Raw genomic sequence first — 20000 nt, forward strand, 5'->3', positions numbered from 1 at the left:
TACAGTTTGAGCACGGACCGTCATTCCTTAGTTGTCTATACCATCCCGAAGGAGTCAGCGACAGTAAGCTGAATAAATATTGATGGAGAATAAAGTTAAACCAAAAGTGGTGTTTTTATATTTAGTCAAGTTTTGACTAAATATTTTAACATCGAGGGGGAATCGAAACGAGGGTCGTGGTGTATGTGCGTGTGTCTGTGTGTGTGTCTGTGTGTGTGTGTGTGTAGAGCGATTCAGACTAAACTACTGGACCGATCTTTATGAAATTTGACATGAGAGTTCCTGGGTATGAAATCCCCGAACGTTTTTTTCATTTTTTTGATAAATGTCTTTGATGACGTCATATCCGGCTTTTCGTGAAAGTTGAGGCGGCACTGTCACGCCCTCATTTTTCAACCAAATTGGTTGAAATTTTGGTCAAGTAATCTTCGACGAAGCCCGGGGTTCGGTATTGCATTTCAGCTTGGTGGCTTAAAAATTAATTAATGACTTTGGTCATTAAAAATCTGAAAATTGTAAAAAAAAATAAAAAATTATAAAACGATCCAAATTTACGTTTATCTTATTCTCCATAATTTGCTGATTCCAAAAACATATAAATATGTTATATTCGGATTAAAAACAAGCTCTGAAAATTAAATATATAAAAATTATTATCAAAATTAAATTGTCCAAATCAATTTAAAAACACTTTCATCTTATTCCTTGTCGGTTCCTGATTCCAAAAACATATAGATATGATATGTTTGGATTAAAAACACGCTCAGAAAGTTAAAACAAAGAGAGGTACAGAAAAGCGTGCTATCCTTCTTAGCGCAACTACTACCCCGCTCTTCTTGTCAATTTCACTGCCTTTGCCATGAGCGGTGGCCTGACGATGCTACGAGTAAAATGGCATATTGCGTTTCATTCTGTGAGTTCGACAGCTACTTGACTAAATATTGTATTTTCGCCTTACGCGACTTGTTTCTTTCTTCACTTGAATACGAGTGAAGTACAAGTACAAGTCATTAACGTGTATGGACATGTTTTCCCGCCGCTATGTAAGCAGTTACTATGCTTCTTATTTCGGGGTCGGGGCACGCACATAAGTGACCCTCCACCACGAAATGAGTCACATGTCACCTTTACATGATTTTCATATTTTTACATTTTCCTTAAGAGTTGTTTATGCTCTATCCAGTGGTGAAACCCTTTTTAGAAAATAGCGAAAACTGTTTGAGTTATAAGCCTGTGACTAAGGTGACCCTCACACTGTTAACAGACACTCCCCGGACTTATATCAAGCCTAACGCAGAACCGCGCGAGGTGACATGCGACTCATTTCGTGGTGGAGGGTCACATATTGTACAATTTGGTACTTTGTCTGCCTTTTTTTTAAGGCCCGTGCGCAGATACAAGTTTTCAATTGAAATCATTGCAAGTTCGTGATTCAAGCTATTACACAGGGATAATGACTTTTAATTTCTTGTCATAAAAAAGGGTTTTACATTTCTAAGTAAGTATTTTTTTTCCACTGTCAGACGGCCACAGAAAACTACGCAGCAATGAAAGATTTCTTCAACAAGTTCCCCGAGTACCGAGTCAACGAGCTGTTCATCACGGGAGAGAGCTACGGGGGAATCTACGTGCCCATGTTGTCTGTTCTTCTCATGGGGGACCCCAGCTTTAACCTCAAGGTAAGTTTTGCTCGCATGGCAAGATGAGGCTAGAATGTCACGTTGACGTCTCAGTAACAGAACATGTTTCTAAGTTCACACTGTAGCTTAATCAATTAATGCTGTGAAGATGAAAATACTCTCCAAAATATGTTAAGTACTGGTCAAGAACATGAGTCGTATTTCGTCGTGGAGGCATGTCAGCTTGAAATGATTGTCCACCATTGGTGGTTCAGATACTTAAATAACTTAAACTTACGATGGAAAAATAGATTAACAAAACGCTTTGTGCTTTATATTTATATCAAATAACCAAAGGGAAGTAATCGCTCTTAATGCATACGACATGTGTAATAGAGTAAGCGAGAGTTGTACGGAACCTTTTCTCCTGGCACCTGAGAGAATAACAAGCATTGAAATGAACAAGCGACTTTCATCCTCAAAAATGGATGATCACCGCAAGCTCATATGCTCATCATTCTCCAAGGCACTCCAACTCCTTTTTTGAGGATGAAAGTCGCTTGTTCATTTCAATGCTTGTTATTCTCTCAGGTGCCAGGAGAAAAGGTTCCGTACAACTCTCGCTTACTCTATTACACATGTCGTATGCATTAAGAGCGATTACTTCCCTTTGGTTATTTGATATCTTAACATCCCTCTGCCTCATTCCGTTTGAAATTCTTTATATTTATGTTAATAACAAAATAAACATTGAATGCAGGGTTACGCAGTGGGCAACGGTGTGTCCAGCGATGAAATGCTGGGCAGTTCCATCATGTACTTTGCCTACTACCATGGTCTCGTCGGTACCACGTGAGTCAGTGGTGATGGTGGTGGTGGTGGTGATGATGATGATGATGATGATGATGATGATGATGATGATGATGATGAAGACGACGACGACGACGACGACGACGACGACGATGAAGACGACGATAATGACGACATCGACGACGACGACGACGACGATGATGATAATGATGATGACGACGACGATGAAGACGACGACGACGATGACGACGACGATGACGACGACGACGACGACTAAAAATTCCATTTCTTATGAAATTATCACCAAACTCAAATCTCCTACGCTCCACAGTTCTCTGGTCTCTCAAACACTCAGCTTTCTTGCAGTTGCTTTGGTATATCTTGCAGAGAATGGACCAACTTGGTAAAGCAATGTTGCGGAGGCAGTGAAAATAGCTGCAAGTTTGTCAGCGCAGCACAACAGTCCAACGCCTGCGAAACTGAGGTAACAAGGTTTGATCACTGTCGTACGTATACTTAAAGGTACTTGGTCTAGATACAGGGGAACACTCCTTTTAAGACCACCCCCCCCCCAATTTAAGACTCCCTCCTTTTTAAGACCTTTTTTTTTAGCTTTTCTGTTCATAACCTCTGTAACATTACCCCCATTTTTGAGACTCCCTCCTTTTTTAAGATCTGTTTTTCTAGGATTTGTGGAGGTCTTAAAAGGGGGGTTCCATTGTACCTTCTCGTGTAAACAATCATTGTAACACACCACCTTTTTTTTTGTTTTACAGGTGTCTGCATAGACTAAGAGCATCCTTCATTTTAAGCTCTCTCCTGACTTCTGTTGCAACATCCATGCAAACTAATCCGAAGGGAACGCTCTTTGCCTCAAAGTCATGACGTAATTAGAACTGCAAAGTCCGGAAGTTGTGGGTCGTGTATAACATGCAAAGGGTTTGCTAGTGAAGACATTGTACGGTGTTAATCATCATGTGGGAGTGGGGGGAGGATGCAATGGTCAAAGGATCCAATAAAGTTACTTTTAAGTATGGTTCGACATTGCAACATTTGCGTAAAAGTAAGCGCGCTCCACTGATCTTGGGGTATAAGAAACAGTTTATAAGTTCAAGGCCACTATATGTGACTGCCTCCACCACGGAATGAGTCGTATGTCACCTTTGCATGATTGTCATATTTGTTCATTTTCCTAAAGAGTTTTTTATGCTCTATGCAGTGGTGAAAACCGTTTTAAAAAAGAGCGAAAACTGTTTGAGTTATAAGCCTGTGACAAAGGTGACCCTCACACTGTTATCAGACACTCCCCGGACTTATATTAAGTCAAGCGCAGAACCGCGCGAGGTGACATGCGACTCATTTCGTGGTGGAGGGTCACATATGTACTATCGTTCACGGGTTACGAAGCTGGTTATTTTAGGGATATATTTCTCGTTCGTTTAATGTTTCAGTGGCAGGTGCGAACGAAGCTGGTTATTGCAGGTTATATTTCTCATTAATGTTTTGTTTCATTGACAGGTGCGAAAGGTGCGTGAAATTATTGACGGCGGGTCTTTTGATGCCTACAATCTGTATGCTCCCTGTGCGTTTGGAGTAGGCAGCCATCTTGAAGCCCACAACGGGCTCGTTGACTGGGCTTTCCGCTCTCTGCCTCAACACAGCAAGGTAAAGTACAAACAAACACACAAACAAACACACAAACAATGCAACAAACAAACAAACATACACACAAACAAACACAACCAAAATTGTACAATCGTATAAACCCTTAACCTTCATACCTCTCTAAATTTAACATTTCCCTATTTACCTTATACGCAGTAGAAACATTATCGTCAATCTCATCATATACAAGAACAACAAACAACAACAACAACAACAACAACAACAACAACAACAACAACAACAACAACAACATTATCATCATCATAAATGTCAACAACAGCAACAACAACAACAACAACATGCGGGTTTAACAAAGTAAGTATGATAAAGAAACGAGTGTCTACTGCTTCTGCTCTTTCAACTTGCATTGTTCTGTCACACTGTTTCCGATTGGCTCTTTCAGTCACGTGGCTACGGGTCGAAGCGCATCCGTGCGGAACGAGGGTGTACCAACAACACCAGGGTCTCCGTCTATCTCAACTCTCCGGAAGTGCGTCACGCTCTGAATATCCCAGAGTCCGTCCACACGTGGCAGGAATGTTCGTAAGTGGCATTCTGTTGTATTTTTGCGCTATTTGATGTTCACATGGGTGGGGGAATAGCTCAGTCGGTAGCGGCGATGGCTTCAAAACCACTCAGTTTCTCTATCGGCGTGGGTTCGATCCCCACGTTCGGCGAGAGATTTATTTCCCAGAGTCAACTTTTTGCAGACTCTCCTCAGTGTCCGCACGATACAGAACCCAAGATCAGAGCGAAAGTCTCAGGGCTTGGAAACATGAATACACAAGTTCAAGTTCAAGTTTTATTAGTCCATAACCCATGGGGGCATTTTGAACAATAAATACAATCAATACAATCATGATATATGCTAATATAGTAAATAAAAAAATAAAAAAATAAAAAAATTATGAAAAACTGTTACAAATTCTATTAATAAAGTCCAAAATATTCTTTAGCAATTTCTTTTTCTTAGTAGCAAACAACTTTTTAAATTTAAGTGCATTAGGTTTTTTCCAATAGTAAGGTGGTAACAACTCAGCTCTTTCTTCTTTGAAAAAATCACAGACAAATAAATAATGGAATTCATCACCTATGTCTTGTGATACACATTTGGTGCAAGTTCTTTCTGACCTCGGGATGTTAAGATAACGTTCTTTCGTGGAAAACACTTTGGGAGCGCCGTACAGCTCGCTTTCCTGGGTGAGAAAGCAGCCCGAATTTCCACGAGGTTAACCCCACAGGACTATTTGAAATCGCATCCTTATCCTTATCCTTCTACAGCAGGGCGGGGATGTAGCTCAGTCAGTTGCGCGCTGGATTTGTATCCAGTTGGCCGCTGTCAGCGTGAGTTCGTCCCCACGTTCGGCGAGAGATTTATTTCTCAGAGTCAACTTTGTGTACAGACTCTCAGTCCTCGGTGTCCGAACACCCCCGTGTGTACACGCAAGCAGAAGACCAAGCACGCGCACGAAAAAGATCCTGTAATCCATGTCAGAGTTCGGTGGGTTATAGAAACACGAAAATACCCAGCATGCTTCCTCCGAAAGCGGCGTATGGCTGCCTAAATGGCGGGATAAAAACGGTCATACACGTAAAAGCCGTGGGAGTTTCAGCCCATGAACAAAAACAAAAAACAAAATCCTTATACAGCGGTTTCCGTTCTCTTGCGCCACACAATTTTATGTCCGAGTATTTCAATTGGTTTTACGTTGTGGCTATCAAAATAATAAGTCAATAACTCCCATGATAGGTGGGATTTTTTTGTCCTGTGAAATGATTAATTTCTCATGTTTACAGGAGTGTCAGTTTAATAAATTACTCCAACCGAAAATTCCCAATCCGCAGGTCTCATGAAATAGTCTGTTGATTGTGGTATATGTCTAAGGCCAAAAAAAAAAAATTGTCTGTTTCTGGTCACCCGACCGACCCTAAATTTCGGCGCCGACCCTAAACTTTTTTTTTCCAAACTCAAAATTTTTTTAATTTTTTTTGGTGGTAAAGGACAGGGTGAGAAAATGAACAACAAAAACGTGTGAAAACAAAAGTCCGCTGACGATTTGTAAATGTGTTGAGTGTCTTGTCTCTATGTATAGTGAATCCAGTCTCTTTGCGCGATTTTTAAAGTTAGTTTTATTGGTCTACATTTGGGGTTAAAAAAAAAAAAAAAAAAAAAAAAAAATCCCGACCTACCGACCCTATCTTTTTTAGCCATGTTACCAGAAACAGACAAATTTTTTTTTTTGGCCTAAGTGAAATCAGTGGTGCTTTTGTTCCATGTAAAATCACGGATACATCTGTGGTGGTTTAAATGAGGGTTTGCTCGAGAGGGACTGTGTAGTTACAGGGGTTCCGGAACCCCCCACCCCCCCCCCCCCTCCCCCTCGGCTGTAAAAAAAATAAAAAAATCCTGTCTGTGAATTTTGTTCTTGTTTCTGGCTGTAAAGCCGGGGGAATAGGTAATTGTTTAATCAGTATCATTTTTGTACAGTTTTAACTGCCAATCCTATGCGACATGTCTTCCATTCTAACCATACTATATGATGTCGGGAGCAGATATCAGTGAAGATAAATCGCCATTTTTAATACTAACTTTAAAAGAAATAATGAGTGGCTGCTGACACCAGTTGATCATGTTTAAAATCAAGGATAAGCCACAAATTGTTCATAAAATAGCTAAAATTCTTCAGCTCCCAACGGGGCGTTGTCCTTGGATCCCAGGTTGTAACCCCCCCCCCCCCTTCGGGCTTAACTGCTCCGCCCCTGAATCAGTAATAGTTCGTAATATATAGAGCGTTGTTGAGATATCAAATAACCAAAGGGAAGTAAGCGCTCTTACTTATGTAATAGAAGGATTGTTAAATTACTTCCCTTTGGTTATTTGATATTTGTTCTTTGTTATTTTGCAGTGCTTTCGGAGAGGGATGGTACACAAACATATACAACAACACTACACCATTTTACCAAAAGCTCTTCAATGGAGGGGTAAGAAACTTAGGTTTCTTCTTAAAATCAAAGCACTGTTGGAAGCCATGCTTGAAAAACCTAATCTCAACAAATAAAAAACCCGTTTATGATGCATGGGATAATGTGTGTGTGTGAGTGTGCGCGCATACGTTCGTGCATGTGTGTATGCGAATGCGCGTGGCTGAAATGTATGTGCGTGAAGAACTCAGAACTCAGAACTCAGAACTCATTTAATTGTCATAAAAACACAGTAAAGGGTTTATCAGACACGAAGTGGATATTTGTAAAGACAAGAAGAAATATCGTCCATGGAGTAGTGATTACAACATTGTTATGTATCTGTAGTTATGTCATTATTGCGTATAATCATGCAGTTGTATACAAATTCAGCAAGTTGTTGCTGTATCGATACGTCTTGCATCGTCATCAGCTGACTCGGATTTCGAGCATTAACACGTGCATGTTCCATAAGCTGCAAGCGTAGATCATGAAATCTTGTACAACTATCCAGGAAATGGAGCTCGTCTTCAATTACGCCACACACGGTGCACTTTCTATCCTCTCTGGGTGTGTTTGTGTATCTCCCCCTTTCGATTTTTAAATCGTGAGCGCTAATACGCAATCTACACAGTGCTTTTCTGTGTTTAGGGTTGGTTACACATGTCAAGTATGCTTCACAGTCGTAATCGCCGTCAGTAATTGTGTTGTAGTATTGCAGTTTTGAGCCCTCAGTCTTCTTTCCTTGCCAAAATCGTACGTATTCGTATTCTAGTCCTCGTCGTAGAGTTTTCATCAGCGCATTCTTTTGGACTGCTGACTGAAGTATCCAGTTATGGTCCAGTCCGAGGTTACCTATGATTGCTCGAATGAAATGTATCCATTGCGGTGAGCTGTCTTGTGGTCTGTCGATCATGTCAGCGTAAGCCTGTCGTAAATATGAATTTTCTTCTGACTCAACGATGTGGGTCCAGAAGTTTATTGTTTGTTCAATTAGTTTTATACCCACAGGGAGTTGCCCGAGCTCTGCTAGCGTTGGCAAGTTCATTGCTTTACTGTGGACGCCAAGAAGGCGTTTACTGAATTTTAAATGCACTTGTTCATGGGGTAGATTATTCGATAGACACTTATCGAATATGTCGGGTAGCGATTGTTCGTTTTGGATGTTGATTGCTGATGGGAACCAGACCTCGGCTCCATAAGTGGACACAGGGGCGACTAAGGTATAAAATAGTTGCATCATTGTAGTTACTTTCATCTCTCTTCCTCTAATTAGTCGTCTCAGGGCATGCGATGCCTTGTTTGCTTGCTTGGCTAAATGTTCCTGGGTTTGTAAGAATTTACCGCTTTTATGGAAGATGACCCCTAAATATTTATATTGGTCTACACTTTCAATCATATGTGTGCCACAGTATTGGTACTTTTGGGTCTGTGCGGGTAAATATTATCACTTTCGTTTTTTCTTTGTTTATTTTAATGCCCCATTCACTGCTGTAGTCATTCAGTCGGTTCAACTTATTTTGTAGTCCTCTTTTGGATGTGGACAGAATTACCAAATCATCGGCGTAAAGTAGGCATGGGATTTCTGTATTTTGGGCACTGTTCAGACTTGGTGAGTCATTCCCACGCAGATAATCTGGGAGATCGTTGATGAATATGTTGAAGAGTGTGGGGCTTAGAGTATTGCCTTGATGTACACCTTTCCGGACGGGTATGTCATGTGAGTGTCCGAGTGCGGTCTTAGTGCGTGTGTACATGCGTGCGTGGATGTGTGTGCGCAGGTGCGTGCGTGGAATGCGTGTGCGCGCGCATGTCCTCGCATGACTCGTGTGTGTGTGTTTGTGTGAACAGTATTGTTTTCAAATGTAAATATTTTGATAAGGCCAAAAAAAAAAATTGTCTGTTTAGGGTAACATGACCAAAAAAAGTAGGGTCGGTAGGTAGGTCGGTTTTTTTTTTTTTTTTTTTTTTTTTTTTTGTGTGTGTAAATGCTATGTTGGCTGAACATTCACTTCTTATATTTGATGAATACATGTTTCAAAACTAACGTATATTAAATGAAACGCCAAATGTCTCTTTTTAGCATTTTTACCTCTTTTTTTTTTTTTTTTTTTTTTTGAAATCAAAAAAAAGTTTTTGGGTCGGCGCCAAATCGATAGGGTCGGTCGGGTTACCCTAAACAGACAATTTTTTTTTTGGCCTAATAACCACACACCTATACTCACTGACACACTGCATATCAACAGATCCGTGGCATACTGTACAACGGAGACGTGGACATGGTGTGTAACTTCTTGGGTGACGAATGGTTCGCAGAAAGCCTCGGCAGACCCGTAAGTTTGTTTATTATATAAGACGAACAATGATATTTTTAGGAAATGCTGTTGCAAACTTTTAACTTTCGTTGAACACTTTCTACCCCACCTATGTTGACCAGCTGTGCTGCAGCAGGTCACTCAGAATTGTAGTAACTGTGTAGAAACTGTGTATTAACACGATGGAATGCAGGCGTTAGATCGACGTTAGGCCTAAAAAAAAAATAGGTGTGGTTACGGTAACCCGACCTACCCTATTTTTAGGGGCCGATCCTATAACTTTTTATTACATTTGTCAAAAAAACACAAAAAAACGAGTGCAGAAAACGCAATGAAAGCGAAATCGCCCAAGTCGCACACTTATTTCCCTGTCAAGTAGGTTTAATTTGTACACATTAGAAAAAAAAGTAAAGAAAAAAAAAAGTGATTGCCTACCTTCCTACCCTATTTTTTTTTGGCTATGTTACCGTAACCACACCTATTTTTATTTTTGGCCTTACAGGAATTACGCGACTGAAGTGACTGTGTGTACGGATATATCCGTACCAGGTCAGATAGAGCCATATGAGTGGGTACCTGGGAGACAATGAATTAAATCTGTGATTACTCTGGCGATCTTGAGGTCGAAGAAAGGACACTTTACTTTGCTTGGTCCATTATCTGTGCATTTCTTCTCAGTATTAGTCTAGTTGTTGTTCGTCCCCTTAAAGGCTTACTAACTTACTCCCGTGTTTACAAAGTATAGTTTGCCCACAATCGATGTCAAACGCACCATAAGACCATATAATGACGATATGTCGTCATGCGCGGACCATATACGTGCATTTCAGCTTGTTCTAGCCTCTGAAAAAGTGAGGATGTCAACAACGACACGGAGTTCTCTCCCTTGCGTCAACAGCGCATGTGTTGCCAAATCTATAAATAGGACGATCCAGATCAAAATGAAAATTAACATATCTCAACATTGAAGGGGTCCTAGACCACAATATTTTGCAGGGAACTTAATTTAGCATGTCTCCAGCTGTTGGTAAAGCAATTAGCGTGTATAGTCATCGAGTACATATGGCTTTAAAAGACTGTAAACTTTTACACGAACCCAACAAAATCAACGGCCAGGCTGTTTCTTGAACAGAGTAGGATTTATGTTGTTGAATTAATTTGGTAACTGGTAGCAATGTAGAATGTCAATCTGACCAATTAATTCATTAAACCAAAATCCAATTTACAAAGATTCTAGACACGCTATTGATGAATGAAAGGATGTTCTTATTACATGCGAAAGCCTTGGCAGATCTGTGGCGATGAACATGCACGAGTTCTAGAAGCACTACGTGTAGCTAAGACGTGTACTGGTACATGTAGTTATCATGTGACCCGTACACGTACTAGAAACTTGGTCCAGATTATCTACGCCACACTGAAACTCGATGCGTTGGACTTGGCAAATATGCGACGAAAAGGTTGCATTTGATGACGTTATCCGTACAGGTTGCCGTACACGTTCTGAAAAAAACACCTCTAGAACTCTCCAATATTGTGTATGCGGGCAGCACAATGCCTCTAACTTATGTTTTATTCTTCCCGTAGGTGAGGGAGGAACGTAAGATGTGGTACTACAGTGACGAGAAAGGACTGAAACAGGTGGCAGGGTTCGTCAAGACTTTCGACCTCCTCACCTCTCTCACAGTCAGGGTAAAACATCTGTTTTGAACTCGCTTTGCTTCTGCGCTTTCGTAACATGCATTGACGGGCGCAGTGGCGTGGTGGTAAGACGTCGGCCTCAGTCTTAATCGGGAGGTTGTGAGTTCGAATCCCGATCGCTGCCGCCTGGTGGGTAAAGACTGGAGATTTTTCCGATCTCCCAGGTCAACTTATGTGAAGACCTGCTAGTGACTTAACCCCCTTTGTGTTTACACGCAAGCACAAGACTAAGTGCGCACGGAAAAGATCCTGTAATCCATGTCGGAGTTCGTTGGGTTATAGAAACACGAAAATATCCATGGGTCACGGAAGCGCCCCCCCCCCCCCCCCCCCCCGCTTCTTACCCGGCAAATGTTCCGTTTTTTGTTTTTAAAGGAGAGACCAAAAAAAGAAACCACCTTTTAAATGCTAAATGTCAACATGCAGCATCTGGGGGTACTGGACCCGGCCCTTTCTACACCCCCTGTCTGGCCACGTTCTGTACCCCTGTCTGGCAACGTTCTGTACCCCTGTCTGGCCACGTTCTGTACCCCTGTCTGGCCACGTTCTGTACCCCTGTCTGGCCACGTTCTGTACCCCTGTCTGGCCACGTTCTGTACCCCTGTCTGGCCACGTTCTGTACCCCTGTCTGGCCACGTTCTGTACCCCTGTCTGGCCACGTTCTGTACCCCTGTCTGGCCACGTTCTGTACCCCTGTCTGGCCACGTTCTGTACCCCTGTCTGGCCACGTTCTGTACCCTTGCTTCATTTTGGAAGCCCCTTCCTCTCATACACTAGGTCCAGTCCTACATCGATTGAAGTATTCTTTTATAATTTACAAAAAAAGAAAAAAGCTAAATTAAATCGATGTAAAGTTTTAGTCTGCGTCATATGGCTCGAAGAAGAGAAATCCATGTTCCAATATGAAGCTTATATAGCGCGTATTCCGTGGGTACAGTTCTAAGCGCTTGTTCCACTTCTTCTTCGGCGTTTCCACATGGATTTCTCTTCTTCGAGCCATATGACGCAGACTAAAACTTTTATTCAGGCGGCTGAATTCTAATAAAAGTCGATCGATTCATAAATTATGTCATTTGTAATTTTGGACCAACATATGACATTTGACACAGATGTTCAACGTTTGATCTTTTCTTGTTGCCGTTTCTATTCAGGGATCTGGCCACATGGTTCCCATGGATCGACCACGACCTGCCCTGCTCATCATCCAGAATCTGGTGCAGAACACCCCTTTCTGACAGCCTTCTTCTGTTCCTTCTTCTTCTTCGTCTTCTTCTGCTTCTTCTTCTTCTTCTTCTTCTTCTTCTTCTTCTTCTTCTTCTTCTTCTTCTTCTTCTTCTTCTTCTTCTTCTTCTTCTTCTTCTTCTTCTTCTTCTTCGTCTTCTTCTTCTTCGGCGTTCCCACTTATTCAGTCAATTATTTATTTAATTATGTTGGTGTGACAGGGGAGGCTACCGCTCCTTTCACAGCAGACTCTGCACCCGAGTTGTTGGCCTTTAAGTCAACACCGGTGGATTGTGGAATTCTGTTTGTGATGGGGTCTGGTGGTTTCCGATTGTCTGTATGTTCATGGAAACCTTCGGGTTTGCATAACAGTTTTTATAGGGCTAAGAAATTAGCCCTAACATTTTCAATCCTCTTTGATTGCACTTCGGCTCCCGAGGTGATCGTAGTGTTACGGCACTCGGTTACATTGGCATTACACCAAAGTCTAAACATATTCTACATCAATAAAAAACAAATTAATAAGCACTCAAAAACGCTCCACTCCTACCATATTCCGCGTACACTTAAGCAACAATCCCCAACTAAATCTTCCATATTCCATCCCCATTTTGAAATACCGCAGCACAAACTTCCAGAAATATAACACGATCATATGTGTTCTCTGTTTGCATGTCTGTCCAGTCTTTTGTCCCCCCATGTAGCATATTAACCCTACCAGTCCTGTCCCAAGATAGGCCAAATGGTCTTAAGAGGACGTTAACACGAATTAGTCAGTCAGTCGTTCCCAGCCATGCTAGATATTTTTAGTTACGTTTGTAATGCGAAGTCCGCAGTCATGTGCAGTCATTCTGTCGTATTTTGCAGGAGGGATGCACCTTTCAGTGTGAAAAACTATTGTACAAAATTTAGCATTGAGTGGCTTTAATCGTTCTAACTTCGTCCTCATTTTGCTGGCTGATGAGTTTTCGAATTTTCTGTCATTTTTTTCTTCAATTAATTTGTTTTCTCCTTTTCATTTCTGTATTTGGAAACCGTCATAAGTTTTCATCTGATGGTGTGATTTAAACAGTGCTGGTTGTTCATGACATGAGTTTCAATACAGCGTTCTATATCTTGTTCTTGTCTTCACCTTTTTGAGAGCATGACATGTGAAAGTTGTATGCCATTCAGTACCAAATAAATCATGCTGCACAAAAAATTGTATATTGCGCATGAAATATATGATTTGTAGTTTGTTGCTCTATACAGCTATACCTGTTGTGTGAGAGACCTTTGATAAGGTGACAGCCCTTAAAGTTATTTTTTCTAACATGCCGTGAGTGTTTGATTGTGTGTGTGCGTGTGTGTGTGTGTGTGTGTGTGTGCGTGTGTATGTATGTGTGTGTGTGTTCGTGCGTGCGTGCGTGCGTGCGTGCATGCGCTAGTGCGCCGGTGTGTGTGTGTGTGTATGTGTCTGTCTGTCTGTCTGTGTGTCTCTGTGTGTGTGTGTGTGTGTGCGTGCGTGCGTGCGTGCATGCGTAAGTGCGCCAGTGTGTGTGTGTGTGTGTGTGTGTGTGTGTGTGTGCGGGTGTGTATGAGTGAGTGAGTGTGTGTGTGTGTGCGTGCGTGCGTGCATGCGTAAGTGCGCCGGTGTGTGTGTGTGTGTGTGTGTGTGCGGGTGTGTGTGTGTGTGTGTGCGGGTGTGTGTGTGTGTGTGAGAGTGTGTGTGTGCCAGTGTGTGTGTGCCAGTGTGCGTGTGTGCTATTAGATAACTGAGCATAGCGAAACGATATCTAGGTGCATGGAACATTGTATTAATGTTCAAAATGGACCTGTGAGAGAAACTAGACACAAAGTTGGATTTTTAAAAAATGACACTATATACACAGCAGAGATACCCACAAATTAGATGTAGACAGTTGTGTTAGCGTATATTTGTGTTTTTGGTCGCTTCGTCTGACTTTTTCTCCGCCCTGGCAGCAATGGAATCTGCTCGCATTTGCTAGGAAACTGTGACAATGGCCTAGTGGATAAGACGCAAGTGCGCACAGAAAAGATCCTGTAATCCATGTCAGAGTTCGGTTGACTCGAGATTTTAGAAAAAAAGAAAAAAAGCATACGCCGGCGGCGTATAGCTGCCTAAATAACATCTTGAACACACGGCCAGTACAACTGGCCTTGACACGGAACGATTCAAGGGGGGCAATCTCAGTCATCTGAAAGAGGGAAATCCAAACGCAATCCGCCTTGTTCGATTTTATGGGCTTGGACGATAGAGAAAAATAAGAAAAGCAAAAGCTGGAGTCCAGTCTGGACGAAACTGCTATCAAGAACGCAGAATTGATTTTTTCTGAGTTTTTTTTTTTTAGCCGTAAGCGCCATTTCTCATTTCGAATTTCTCAGTAACTACTGTTCACAATGCGGCCGCAGTGAAACCAACAAAGGGGCCTCACTCTGGAAGAGTTTTCTGCTCCGATAAACATGGCGCTTACGGCTAAAACAAAACTCAGAAAAAATCAATTCTGCGTTCTTGATAGCAAAACTCTTATTTTAATACTTAAAACACCTGATTTACAACCCTTTTTTCCCAGGCATATCTTCTTTTAAGAATTCAGATTGTCCCCTCTGTTAAGATCTCAATGTTAACACCGAAGACACCTGTTTTATGACCTTTTTTTCTCAGATATTCCTTCTTTTAAGAATTAAGATTGGAATTTTAAGATCTCCCAAATTTAAAGACCTCCACTCTTTTAAAGGCATATGTACGCGCTCCCGTGTTTACAAAGTGTAGTTTGCCCATAATCGATGTCAAACGCACCATAAGACCATATAATGACGATATGTCACCATGCGCGGACCATAATACATGCATTACAGCTTGTTCTAGCCTCTGAAAAAGTGAGGATGTCAACAAAGCCGCGGTGTTAGCTCCCTTGCATCAACGTTACATGTGTTGCCAAATCTATAAATAAGACGATCCAGATCAAAATGAAAATTAACATATCTCAACATTGAAGGGGTCCTAGACCACAATATTTTGCAGGGAACTTAATTTAGCATGTCTCCAGCTGTTGGTAAAGCAATTAGCGTGTATAGTCATCGAGTACATATGCCTTTAAAATAATGTTTTCTCGGATGTTTTTGTGTCTATTCTATCTACGAAAAATATCCTCCTCACTATATTCAAAAGTCCACTTTTTTTTATTGGCCAGAAAAACAAAGATAACCTGCAATACGTTCGGCATCATTTACTGACAATTAATAGTGTCAGTGAGATAATGTAAGAGGATTTAATTAGGCCAACCTGTGTCCTGAAAGATTGCGTTGGCCTATTTCAGAAGCGCATCAATCTACTGGTATATATATTCTTAAGCACTCTTAGGTTTACTCCCCGCGGGTTAGGGGGAAGAATTTCGTAAGAGGCGACTAACGGATTTTGTTTCTCCTGTTACCCTTGTTAAGTGTTTCTTGTATAGAATATAGTCAATGTTTGTAAAGATTTTAGTCAAGCAGTATGTAAGAAATGTTAAGTCCTTTGTACTGGAAACTTGCATTCTCCCAGTAAGGTAATATATTGTACTACGTTGCAAGCCCCTGGAGCAAATTATTTTGTGATTAGTGCTTTTGTGAACAAGAAACAATTGACAAGTGGCTCTATCCCATCTTCCCCCTTTCCCCGTCGCGATATAACCTTCGTGGTTGAAAACGACGTTAAACACCAAATAAAAAAAGAACTCTTAGGTTTTGTTTGTTTGTTTGTTTGCTTAACGCCCATTCCACCACGAAGGGTGATATCAGGGCGATGCTGTTTTGACACACTCTTAGGTGGTTTAGTACATAACACATTGACGTGGTTTAGTACTTAACACATTGACGTGGTTTAGCAGTATCAGGATGAAAAGGTCAAACAAAAAGTAAAGTAGTGTTAAAACCGAAACTGTTTAAAAGGTACTGTACATCTTGTTGCAGCAACCATTCATTTTACCTGAAAACAGCTCGGATCACCGTCTCAGATCTGGACAGGATTTAAATACATGTGATAAGACACACCCCCCCCCCCCCCCGTCTACCCCTCCACTTAGCCTCACACCAAGAATTAACAGTCTGGTTGGTTTCTGCGCACAATGGGATGATGAATTAATTTCATGAGTATATAAGAAATTGATTTTTATCTTGCCGCAGCAAGCTGTCAGGGTGTTGATTTGGGGATATAGCGGAGTGTTGGGGCGGGGATATAGCTCAGTTGGTAGCGCGCTGGATTTGTATTCAGTTGGCCGCTGTCAGCGTGAGTTCGATCCCAGGTTCGGCGGAAATTTATTTCAGAGTCAACTTTGTGTGCAGACTCTCTTCGGTGTCCGAACTCCCCCCCCCCCCCCCCCCCGTGTACACTACATTGGGTGTGCACGTTAAAGATCCCACGATTGACAAAAGGGTCTTTCCTGGCAAAATTGTTTAGGCACAGTTAATAATTGTGACTTGGAATAATAGGCCGTGAAAGGTAAATATGCGCCGAAATGGCTGCAATTACTGGCCGTATAAAATTTCATCTCACACGGCATCACTGCAGAGCGCCTAGAACTGTACCCACGGAATATGCGCGATATAAGCGTCATTGATTGATTGATTGATTTGTAGCCAGTGATTAAGCTGGGGGAGGGGTGATGGTGGTAGGGGGGTGTGTGGGAAGGGGGTGTGTGGTCTTGTCCCATGTAAACGCCTGGCCAGATCTTACACGGTGAGCCAAATTAGTGTTTTAATTACTCCTTTAATTAAGTGCATGTCAAAAACCAGCAGTATGCATGGCTGCTCCTCTTCAGAGGGTGAATCGTTGATTAATAATTTCCGTCGACGACACCAATGTTAATCTTCAAATGTATTCAGCAGAAAAGTCCCACTCTGGAAGAGATTGAGCTTGGATCGATACGCTCTGATTGTGTATAGGTGTCCCTATAGAAGGCTCGATGCTTTGATTCCAATTGAAAGCCTGGACAAATCTGTGGATGTGAACATTTATTTATTCATATTTATATGGGAGATTTATATAGCGCTTGACGTTCTCTAAGCGCTTTACATATTAATTTCTGCCGTGTGAGATGGAATTTTTTTACACAATATATCACGCATTCACATCGGCCAGTAAATCTCAAGCCATTACGGCGAATATTTACTTTTCACGGCCTATTATTCCAAGTCACACGGGTATTTGGTGGACTTTTTTTTTTTTAACTATGCCTATACATTTTTGCCAGGAAAGACCCTTTTGTCAATGGTGGGATCTTTAATGACGTGCACACCCCAATTATGTAGTGTACACGAAGGGACCTCGGTTTTTCGTCTCATCCGAAAGACTAGCACTTGAACCCACCGCCTGGGCTAGGAAAGGGTGAAGAAAATTGCTTACGCCCCGACCCAGGGTCGAACTCGCAACCTTTCGCTTCCGAGGCAAGTGCACTTTATCACTCGGCCACCCTTTCCCCTTGTTCGTGTACGCTGGTAGGACAGTAGCTTTAAGAAGTAAGAAGAATGGGTATGAGAGGACTGGACACTGCTATCGATTTTACGATTAACAACAACAAGGCCACGCAAAAGTGCAAATCAGGTGAGGTCACGGACGATATATCTAATCAGCGCTTATGTGGTTAGTTGCCGAGATTTGATTTGTGCAGGAATGCTACAGGCAAACGACAGCTGAAATACATGTGAACGCATTGCCTATTTCTAAGACGACTTTAAATTCAGGTATATTATTTCCCGCATAAATGATCTGTCCATGTTCTTCTCGTTCGCTGTCCATGTTGACTTTTACAAATAATTTTTAAAATAATCTGTCAACACAGTCTTTATCGTGTGTCTGTTAGAGAGCAGCCACTCCACATTTTTTCTCTCGTTCTGACCAACACCTGAAACCATTGTCCTCCCAGCGTTGATGACAACAAACACTAGCGATGATGCACGTGCTTCTGATTCTGCTCCTGCTGCCCGCTGCTGTAATGGCGGCTCCCTCTGAAGACGAAATACAGATGCTGCCAGGTCTGACAACACAGCCGTCGTTTAAACAGTACTCTGGCTACTTGGCAGCGTCTGATACGAAAAAGCTTCATTACTGGTGAGTTTGGTGTTCATTTGAATCTCGTATTATTGATGTAGTCTTTTTTTTTAAACGGGCCGTACAAGTAAGAACGAAATGGCTACGAAGTTAAAAGGCTGCACTAGTGGTGAGCATATTCATTCGAACGTCGTGTTCTATTTCTTTTGGTATGGAGTCATTTTTGAAATGGACAGTGCGAAGCTGGACATATTTATGTTTTCAATTATGATGGTGGGATGTACGTCACTCAAACGGAAGTACACTGTCTTTTAGTCCAAACAGAAGTATCGATAGTTTGAGCTAGAGGAGCAGATAATTCGTTTCCCATTCTTACTACATGTGACAAAGGCGAGTCACATCAGCATTTGCTTTTCTTGCTAGCGCTGTTGTTGTTGTTGTTGTTGTTGTTGTTGTTGTTGTTGTTGTTGTTGTTGTTGTTGTTGTTGTTGATCTTGTTGATCTTGTTGTTGTTGTTCTTGTTTTTTGTTGTTCTTGTCTTTGTTCTTTGTTGTTCTTGTTTTCAGGTGTGGTTGTTGCTGTTGTAGTGGTGGTTACAATTACTTATTCATGCAATGCGTCTCCTTCTTTACGCTTTCCCTATCCTACAAGAAAGTATGAACAATTAAATAACATGCATTCACAATGAACCAGGTTTGCGGAGTCTATGGGCAACCCCAAGACGGACCCCGTAGCCCTGTGGATGAACGGGGGTCCGGGCTGTTCCTCCATCATGGGTCTTCTCTCTGAGAACGGACCCTTCAAAGTAAGTCCGTGACGTCATTGTTATCGTTTAAGATTATTAAAACTGATGCTTCATTACTGACCTCACAAAAACAGAAAAATACCGACTTTGTGGTTTTTCCTTGTAAAATTCTAACTTTAGTTTCGTGTTTTTATTAAAGTTTAATTATTTGGTAGCAAGATAATCCCAAAAGTCAAGACCGAAAGACTCCGGGAGTGTGTACGGAACCGCTCGAATGTTTCGATACGTTCAAATCAGCCCAATATTTATCGGTATTTTTGTCATTTCTATTCAGCTCAGCTCAGATTTTCATATTTTTTAGGTGAAAGAAGAAAGAATTGTTTTGTACTGAAACTCGTGTATTCTAATAGTTATATTACGCAAATGTTTTTTCTTTTGATATTTAGTTATTAATCAATTTATTGATTTATTAATTTATTTGTTTATGTATTTATTTGATTAATTTTATACCCGGTACTTATTTACTTATCTACTTTCTACTTATTATTTTTTTATCGTTTTTTTTTAATATTTGATTTAATACTTACTAACTAACTTATTAACTTATTTTTTTGCTTATTTATTTGATAGTAACTGTTTGTTTGCAGGTCAAAGAAGACGGTAGAAGTCTGGAATACAACCCATTTTCCTGGAATACGGTATGTTTCTGATAACTTCTCTATATTTTACCGAAACTTTCAGCGAAAATGTACAACGCCAGTCGAAGGCTACCGCTAACAATCATTAATAAACTACACCTATTTTAAACAGGCTGGTCAATTTCTCGCAATGAACCGGCGCAAATGAAGGCTTTCTGAATACTTGATTAATCGATTAATGGTAATGAAATGAAAGGTAGGAAAGGTATTATCTTTCATCCGCTGTATGGTAGCCAA

General features: G+C 41.2%; 2 protein-coding genes across 2 annotated transcripts in view; both read left to right on the plus strand.

Moving 5' to 3' along the window:
- The window catches only part of LOC138973081 (lysosomal protective protein-like), a 20286-nt gene extending 6770 nt beyond the window's left edge, over positions 1-13516 (plus strand). Inside the window, exons 6-14 of the mRNA XM_070345741.1 lie at positions 1524-1679; positions 2380-2471; positions 2817-2913; positions 3948-4094; positions 4498-4637; positions 7001-7076; positions 9302-9388; positions 10958-11062; positions 12223-13516. Of these exons, the coding sequence (XP_070201842.1) occupies positions 1524-1679; positions 2380-2471; positions 2817-2913; positions 3948-4094; positions 4498-4637; positions 7001-7076; positions 9302-9388; positions 10958-11062; positions 12223-12306 (984 nt within the window). The 3' untranslated portion in view covers positions 12307-13516. The remainder of the gene's footprint in view (positions 1-1523; positions 1680-2379; positions 2472-2816; positions 2914-3947; positions 4095-4497; positions 4638-7000; positions 7077-9301; positions 9389-10957; positions 11063-12222) is intronic.
- Positions 13517-18142: 4626 nt separating this feature from the next.
- LOC138973073 (lysosomal protective protein-like) overlaps positions 18143-20000 on the plus strand; it is a 15426-nt gene continuing 13568 nt past the window's right edge. Inside the window, exons 1-3 of the mRNA XM_070345731.1 lie at positions 18143-18380; positions 19014-19125; positions 19713-19763. Coding sequence (XP_070201832.1) covers positions 18220-18380; positions 19014-19125; positions 19713-19763 — 324 coding nt within the window. The 5' untranslated portion in view covers positions 18143-18219. The remainder of the gene's footprint in view (positions 18381-19013; positions 19126-19712; positions 19764-20000) is intronic.

This window comes from Littorina saxatilis, linkage group LG8 (assembly GCF_037325665.1).
Source record: "Littorina saxatilis isolate snail1 linkage group LG8, US_GU_Lsax_2.0, whole genome shotgun sequence".
Taxonomy (NCBI): domain Eukaryota; kingdom Metazoa; phylum Mollusca; class Gastropoda; order Littorinimorpha; family Littorinidae; genus Littorina; species Littorina saxatilis.